The 8613-nt window shown below is 33.4% G+C and overlaps 1 protein-coding gene across 2 annotated transcripts in view; it reads left to right on the top strand.

Annotated features, from left to right (window-relative positions):
- LOC101504810 (pleiotropic drug resistance protein 1-like) overlaps positions 1-8613 on the top strand; it is a 9687-nt gene continuing 1074 nt past the window's right edge. Inside the window, exons 1-23 of one of the 2 annotated variants that reach the window (XM_004498585.4) lie at positions 1-484; positions 1093-1213; positions 1313-1401; positions 1628-1712; positions 1791-1950; positions 2048-2124; positions 2247-2300; positions 2532-2622; positions 2867-3168; positions 3268-3549; positions 3713-4029; positions 4177-4337; positions 4510-4613; positions 4705-4861; positions 4972-5076; positions 5154-5311; positions 5774-6106; positions 6386-6676; positions 6756-6839; positions 6931-7064; positions 7204-7431; positions 7536-7707; positions 8241-8495. In XM_004498585.4, coding sequence (XP_004498642.1) covers positions 198-484; positions 1093-1213; positions 1313-1401; positions 1628-1712; positions 1791-1950; positions 2048-2124; positions 2247-2300; positions 2532-2622; positions 2867-3168; positions 3268-3549; positions 3713-4029; positions 4177-4337; positions 4510-4613; positions 4705-4861; positions 4972-5076; positions 5154-5311; positions 5774-6106; positions 6386-6676; positions 6756-6839; positions 6931-7064; positions 7204-7431; positions 7536-7707; positions 8241-8495 — 4047 coding nt within the window. In that variant the 5' untranslated portion in view covers positions 1-197. Of the gene's footprint in view, positions 485-1092; positions 1214-1312; positions 1402-1627; positions 1713-1790; positions 1951-2047; positions 2125-2246; positions 2301-2531; positions 2623-2866; positions 3169-3267; positions 3550-3712; positions 4030-4176; positions 4338-4509; positions 4614-4704; positions 4862-4971; positions 5077-5153; positions 5312-5773; positions 6107-6385; positions 6677-6755; positions 6840-6930; positions 7065-7203; positions 7432-7529; positions 7708-8240; positions 8496-8613 lie in introns of both variants that reach the window. The other variant, XM_004498584.4, reaches the window with a different exon arrangement.

Here is an 8613-nt window from a genome sequence, read left to right as displayed (position 1 = left end):
ACAAAATGTCTTCTACACCAACATAGTTTTTAGTGCACATAACATAAATTCAATTCTTTGTCTTTATTTTCACTTTTCCCTTATTAATCCCCTTCTATAAATACCACAAGCATGAAAATAGCACACAAAACTCTAGAGCAACATAAATTATGCTCAAGGTTTATTATTCACATTAATAACATATATAAGATAAATTAATGGAGAGAAATGACACTAAAATTTGGAGAAACCATTGCATGGATGTTTTCTCAAAATCTGAACGTGAAGATGATGAAAAAGCTTTGAAGTGTGTTGCAATAGAAAGAGTTCTTAAACGTGCATGCTTTAGGAGAAGTGTAGAGACCAAAGATGAAGGTAAAGAAAAAGAAATTGAGACTATGCAACTTGAATTGGTAGAGAAAAGGGATTTGCTAGAGAGACTTGTGAAAATTGCTGAAGAAGATAATGAAAATTTCTTATTGAAAATTAGAGAAAGAATGGACAGGTATATAATTTCATATTTAGATTCCATTTTGATTAGTTTTTACCTTATGGAATTTATTTGGGAAAATAGGATTATTTATGATTAGTACTTTGGTGAAAATAAACTATTTCAAGCTCATAGATCTTTTTGAAGAAATTTAATTGAAAGAGATTTTGAAATCCCTTGTTTATGTAAAGATCTTGTTGTTTGAGTAATTTGTAAGTAACTCTGAAAGTGTTTTAGTAAGTTTAATTAAAAATTACTCTCGCCGGTCTTAAATATATGAAAAAGTTAAGTCAATAAGATTGATGTATTTAGTTTAAAATTCGATCAGATACATCAATTTTTGTTGACTCAACTTTATCTTATCTATAGGACCAAAGATAGTTATGTTATTTTTGACGAGAAATTTGTCTAATCAGGCTCTTGATATAATTCATGAATCACACCACCAATTTGAAACAGAAGTTTTTGTGTATTAAGCTTTGTATGCAACAATCTTGAGAACCACATCAAAATAATTGAAGTGTTTAGTCTTTTGAAAACATCCTTTTTCTGAAGCATTGACTTTGAAGATTTGATTGAAATATCTTGTTCTTATACTTCTGAATCAAACAAATCTTGCACAGAGTTGGACTTGAACTTCCAACAATAGAAGTTCGATTTGAGGACATAAATGTGGACGCACAAGTTTATGTTGGAAGCAGAGCATTGCCTACATTACTTAACTTCTTTGTAAATGTGATAGAGGTAGTTAATTCAATACTCTGCACATAATGTTTCTCCTTTATTCATTGGATTGTATCTGATTGATTATTCATTCTATGCTGCTTTTTTTTGTTTGTTTAGGGGTTTCTGAATTATGTTCAAATAATTCCAAGTCCAAAGAAACAGTTATGTATCCTTCAGAATGTTAGTGGAATCATAAAGCCTAGAAGGTGAATTAAAGACATTTTCTTTGTTTTTCATTTTGTGTTTTATTTATATCCTAAAGCACAGACACAAACACCAGACACGACACTGATAAGTTGACACTGATAATAATTTAAGAAAGTAGAATTAATTGAATGTAACCACATGTGTCAGTGTCGAATACCGGACACACTTCATCGGAAGTGTTGAAGACCTAGATCTTTTCTTGTTCTGATGATGGACTTTTTGCAGAATGACATTGCTTTTAGGGCCACCAGGCTCTGGTAAGACCACTTTGCTTTTGGCCTTGGCTGGAAAACTTGGTAAAGATGTAAAAGTAAGAAAACCAAATTTGTAAGTAGTTGAATAATATTTGAATTACAATACCTAATTTTGATTGGTGATGAAACTTCAGCATTTTGGGAGAGTAACATATAATGGAGAAGGACTAGAAGAGTTTGTTCCACAAAGGATATCAGCTTATATAAGTCAATATGATAATCACATTGGAGAAATGACTGTCAGAGAAACACTAGCTTTCTCAGCAAGATGTCAAGGAGTTGGACATAATTACGGTAATGAAATGCGAATGCATGGGTGTCTTACTAGTTTCAAATAAATCCATATCTTCTAAACGGATCTTGATCATAGTTGAATTTCACAACTATACAGAAATGTTGACTGAACTACTGAGAAGAGAGAAGGAAGCAATGATTGAACCAGATTCTGATATTGATGCCTATATGAAGGTGATAATTAAAGTTTAAAACTAGGTTTTAAATCCTTATGCTTGAAAAATGGTGAACATGTTGCACTATGAAGAAGTTGCATTATTTATTAACTAGTAATCAATTCTGTCGAAAATATGTAGGAAGCAGCAATAGAAGGACAACAAATCAGTGTGGTCATTGACTACATTCTCAAGGTAATAGTCCATGTTCATGAGATATAGTTAGTAGGCACGTATTTTTTAAAAAAAATTGGGGAAGATGAATATTATTATAAATTAAACTGACATTAATGACCATTTTACAACGGTCTCTAAGGAGATTAGATTTTCGTTCATTGAAGTTACAAGATCATACTGATTCGCCAAATATAGTTGACTTGTGAAACAAGAAAATGTTTCAATTTCCTCCTTGGTGAAATGTTGCAGATTTTAGGACTTGAAGTTTGTGCTGACATAATGGTAGGAGATCAAATGATAAGAGGTATCTCGGGAGGGGAGAAAAAGCGACTCACTACAGGTAAATTCTACTCCCTCTAGAATGAAATATAAGCAAAAAAGGATAACTAAAAAAATTAATGTATCTGATTTTAAATAATGTATCTAGTCTTCATTTAAGATTAGATATATCAACTTTTCATTTATTCTTTTTGCTTATATTTCTTTCCAAATGAAGTATTTGACAAGAAAAACATGACAAAGAAACTTAAAATCTTAATTTGAAACTTATAATAAGGCTGATTGATTAATAATTTTTGGTGAAGGTGAGATGCTGGTTGGACCTATAAAGGTGTTATTCATGGATGAGATATCAAATGGTTTGGACAGTTCAACAACTTTTCAGATAGTCAGCTCAATAAAGCAATCCGTCCATATTCTAAATGGAACTGCACTTGTGTCATTGCTACAACCAGCACCAGAAACTTATGAATTATTTGATGATATAATACTTCTCACAGATGGACAAATTGTGTATCAAGGACCAAGAGAAAATGTACTTGAGTTTTTTGAATCAATGGGATTCAAGTGTCCTGAAAGAAAAGGAGTTGCTGATTTCTTACAAGAAGTATGAGTTTGATTCATTCACTTTTATCTTCCTTTAAAAAACATGGTCTCTTTTTTATTAATATGAAGTTAATAATTTTGTTGTCATGTTATGAAATAGGTGACATCAAGAAAAGATCAATGGCAATATTGGGCATGTAAAGATAAATCTTATAAATTTGTCACTGTCAAAGATTTCGCTCAAGCGTTCGAATCCTTTCACGTCGGTCAACAACTTAGAGAAGATCTTGCCGATCCTTTCAACAAGACTAAGTTTCATTCAAATGTCTTGATCACAAAGAAATATGGTATTAACAAGAAGGAGCTGCTAAGAGCTTGTGCTAGCAGAGAATTATTGCTTATGAGGCGAAATTTGTTTGTCTACATATTCAAAGCAACCCAAGTGAGTAACATCAAGCACAAAAACATTTTATATTGGCCGAAATCCGTGATCAAATCTCGTGTGTTTTTTATTTGCGTTTTTTTATATCTATTTTCTTATGAACTTGGATCGCTGCTCGAACAGTTTCATGTGTCATTAAGCAAGTCTTGTTCATCTTTCTCAGCTTACTTATTTAGCTACCTTGACGACGACATTATTTCTACGAAAGAAGATGTACCACTCTACCATTGAAGATGCAGAAACTTACATGGGAGCACTATTCTTCACAGTCACAGTAGCAATGTTCAATGGAATATCAGAGCTAAATATGACAATCATGAAACTTCCTGTGTTTTACAAGCAAAGAGACCTTCTTTTCTATCCTTCATGGGCTTATTCACTTCCGCCATGGATCCTCAAAATACCAATAACACTCGTAGAGGTTGCCATTTGGGAATGCATATCTTACTATGCCATTGGCTATGATCCAAACATTGGAAGGCAAGAAGAAACTAAATCAAATTTCCTTATCTAAGGCCCCGTTCGGGGGTGATTTTTGGTTTTATGTTTTGAAATTTTTAAAAACCAAATCTAGTTTTAGTTGAGTTTCAGTTCTTTTTTGAAACTAATGAGCAATCTGATTGGCAGGTTTTTTAAACAGTTCTTGGTAATCCTATGCATTAATCAGATGGCGTCCGCATTATTTCGGTTTATGGCAGCATTAGGAAGGGATATTGTAGTAGCAAACACATTTGGAACATTTTCACTACTTGCAGTTACAGTTTTGGGAGGATTTGTTATTTCAAGAGGTAAGAAAATTGAAGTTTAACTATGAACTTGACTAATGTAATGAATTTTTCTTATGATATAGCTGTTCTTTTGCATTTAAGAATGTGTACAAGATAGGAAAATGGTAATGTAACTTTAAGATATTCTGATGAATTCAATTTTTCTTATGATTACATTGTACTTGTGCATTAGAGGATGTGAACAAATGGTTTTTGTGGGGTTATTGGTCGTCACCGTTGATGTATGGACAAAATGCTATTGCTGTGAATGAATTTCTTGGCCATAGTTGGAGAAAGGTAACCAAAACTTGTTGTTTTTAATGGTTAAGAAATTCATGAGCTTTTGAATGATATTTTTATGTAAGATAAATTTCCTTGAATTTTGCAGGTTAAGCCTGATTCAAATGAAACCTTGGGAGTATTGATACTAAAATCTCGCGGATTTTTTCCAGAAGCTTATTGGTATTGGATTGGAATTGGAGCTTTGATTTGTTATGTTTTTCTATTTAATTTTCTCTTCGCATTGGCTTTGCATTGTCTCAGTCGTAAGTACATTGATCTTCGTCTCTCATTTTATGATGTGAGCTTTACTTGAACTTTTTTTTCCTGATCACATAATTTTTTATCATTGGATATGTTATTGTTGCCTTTGCAGCATTCAGAAAGGATCAAGCTGGCTTATCCCAAGAGAAATTGCAAGAGAGAAATGCTTCAACAGCTGAAGAGTTGATTCAATCACAAACACAAAAGAGCTCTTCTGGTGAGTCCTTTAGCTCATAAGATATAGTTAATCTATTTGTAGCTAAAAAATTTGTATTCAAACCATAACATAATCAGATAAAAAGATGGATGAAGTTGATCTATCATCCAAGTCGTATACCAAAAGAGTTGACAAAAACAAAGCTAACGGTAGTGGAAGAAGAGGCATGGTTCTTCCTTTTGAACCTTTATCCCTCACTTTTGATGATATCAGATATTCTGTCGACATGCCACAGGTACATTACTTATTTTTAAGATATACTTATGATTTGAATTAATTATTCTAGTTACAAGGTCATAGTGAGAAGCTCTTTTTATCAACAATATTTCCATGATTTTGTGTGTCCAAGCATTTCTCATCAATCTTCTATCCCAACTTCCTTAAAGGGAAAAAAGGAATGGAGAATCAAACTTAAAATTGTCATAACATTTTGAGTCTATTATTTTTTTGTATGACTCATAAAATTGTGCATTTCACGAGTAATCTTGTAAACTGAAGTGTAGTATTTAAAAACAAGTTGTAATTTGTAACCCTAAGCTTGAATAATAGAAAGGAACTACAGTCATGCTGCAGTCAAAGATGTAGGCACAATTAGAGAACTCTGTGATCGGACCTTGTTTGTTTTTTGTTTACGTTTTTCGTATCTGCTTCTTTTGAACCGGTGTTGTTGTTTTATTCTAACACATCTTAATTGTAGGAACTGAAAAGTCAAGGAGTTTTTGAGGATCGTCTTGAACTTTTGAAGGGTGTTAGTGGTGCTTTTAGACCAGGAGTGCTAACAGCTCTAATGGGTGTAAGTGGTGCTGGAAAGACTACTCTACTTGATGTTTTAGCTGGAAGAAAAACTAGTGGATATATTGAAGGAAGCATCACAATATCTGGCTATCCAAAGAGTCAAAAAACATTTGCTCGCATATCAGGATATTGCGAACAATTCGATATCCACTCGCCCAATGTTACAGTCTATGAATCTTTGGTATATTCTGCATGGCTTCGTTTATCCCCTGAAGTCGATCGTGCAACTAGAATGGTACAATTATCTTCTTTCTAACTTAGAGGCATGAACGTCGTGTTTTAAATATAGATTTTGTCTTTTATTACTAAAATAGCTTAATAATAAACACTTATGCTATAAGCACTTAATCAAGTTGTTTATTCAAACAAGACTTTAAACTGAGATTTAAACACTATAAGATTGCTCAGAGTGCATTGAACTAAATTGGTTGCAGACTGTTAGTAATCTTTTAGAAGTCTTTAAATCTAGAGACGTGATAGCTCATTAAATTTAACTAGATTTTATGTGATGCAGATGTTCGTTGAGGAAGTTATGGAGCTTGTAGAGCTTAACTCATTAAGACAGGCACTTGTTGGATTGCCAGGCGAGAACGGACTTTCAACTGAACAACGCAAGAGGCTTACAATTGCAGTTGAACTAGTTGCCAATCCGTCGATAATATTCATGGACGAACCAACCTCCGGCCTTGATGCTAGAGCAGCTGCAATTGTAATGAGAACAGTAAGGAACACCGTGGACACCGGACGTACCGTGGTGTGCACGATCCATCAGCCAAGTATTGACATATTTGACGCCTTTGATGAGGTAAGAACTCTCAGTCTCATCATTTTGTTTTAAGTACTACATATTAAAGAATTTATTGCTTCAATATCAACTTTTTCAGATGCTACTTCTGAAGTTAGGAGGGGAGCAGATATATGCCGGTCCAATAGGCGACCATTGTTCCAATCTGATCCAGTACTTTGAGGTGAGTCAAATGTAAACGAGATTGAGCATATTAGTATAATAATATAGCTTCTGTAGTATTGGCATATTCACTTAGTGCATAAATACTATAGGCTATTGAAGGAGTTCCTAAGATCAAAGATGGTTATAATCCTGCAACTTGGATGTTGGAAGTTACATCAGCTGGAAAAGAGGCAAATCTTAAGGTCAATTTCACTGATGTGTACAAAAACTCAGAACTACATCGGTTAGTCTCCTAGCTTACACTTCATTGTGCTTGATTAACATAATAAACAACAAATATCGGAGACAACTAGTTATTCTTTTCACCTTACCTAACCTAATATGCATATATTTCTCACTGAAATTTATGATTTTGTTTTTAGGAGAAATAAACAATTAATCCAGGAGCTTAGTTTTCCTTGTCAAGGTTCAAAAGATCTACACTTTGATGCTCAATATTCACAGACATTTGTAGCACAATGTATAGCTTGTCTATGGAAACAACATTTGTCATATTGGAGGAATACATCATATACAGCAGTTAGACTCCTATTTACTATAATGACAGGTTTATTGTTTGGCCTGATTTTTTGGGATGTTGGCTTGAAAAGGTATATGAAAATTGATGCATTACATTGACACAAAATATAACTAAAGCCTGAAAAATGAAATTCAAAACAAAATCCTTACCATGTTAAATGATTGATAGTCACAGGAGAAAGGAGCAAGATTTATTCAATGCAATGGGATCAATGTATGCTGCTGTTACCTTCATAGGGGTTGTAAATGGTGCCTCAGTGCAACCAATAGTAGCAATTGAGAGAACAGTCTTCTATAGAGAAAGAGCTGCAGGGATGTATTCAGCTTTGCCATATGCTCTTGCACAGGTATTACTCCATTGTTAATTTTCATGCTTATCACTACTCTAGATGAATTGGCAAATAGTTATTGGGCTATTAACACAATTAATGGAGTAATGCAATGTTAGAACAAATCCAACTCTTAAGAAAACGTATAAATAAACGCATACAAAAAACAAAACGATTGATAACAGAGTTTGGTCATACACACAAGAATACAATAATTGATCACAAAATTTGGCCAATTGTGCCTATATCTCTGACATCAGAGTGGTTGTTGTAGTTTTCCTATTGTGCAATACTTAGGGTTACAGAGTACAAGTTGAGTTTAAATAATCCACTATGCTACGCTCGAGCGTCTACTCACTTATCAATAAATAATTTTTTGACTCAAATTTATTTGTAAAAATGAGTCATACACAACATGGACAATCAATAAATAATAGACAAAAATAAGAGATTTGGGTCTAGTTCACTAAACCAATCATTCAATGGAAGAGTTGTCAAGGACTAATGAAATTGAGTTGTGGAACTCAATAATTTTTTATTATGTATTGCAGGTTATTATAGAGCTTCCCCACATCTTGGTTCAGGCTCTTGTATATGGGATCATAGTATATGCCATGATGGGATTTGAGTGGACAACATCAAAAGTTTTGTGGAATCTCTTCTTCACCTACTTTAGTTTCTTATATTATACCTACTATGGTATGATGACAATGGCCATAACTCCAAATCCACATGTTGCTGGCATATTATCCACCTCATTCTATGCAATATGGTGCCTTTTCTCAGGCTTCATCATTCCCTTATCTGTAAGTTACAACTAACAACCTTTCCTACCATCTATTTTCACAAATGACATCAACTATCAAGTGTCATTTTAATGGTAATTATTTGACTTTGTAACTAAAATCGTAACAAATACTGAAC

The sequence above is a fragment of the Cicer arietinum genome, chromosome 4, assembly GCF_000331145.2.
Source record: "Cicer arietinum cultivar CDC Frontier isolate Library 1 chromosome 4, Cicar.CDCFrontier_v2.0, whole genome shotgun sequence".
Lineage (NCBI taxonomy): Eukaryota > Viridiplantae > Streptophyta > Magnoliopsida > Fabales > Fabaceae > Cicer > Cicer arietinum.
Note: the sequence above shows the minus strand (reverse complement) of the source record. Positions and strands in the feature narration are given on the sequence as shown.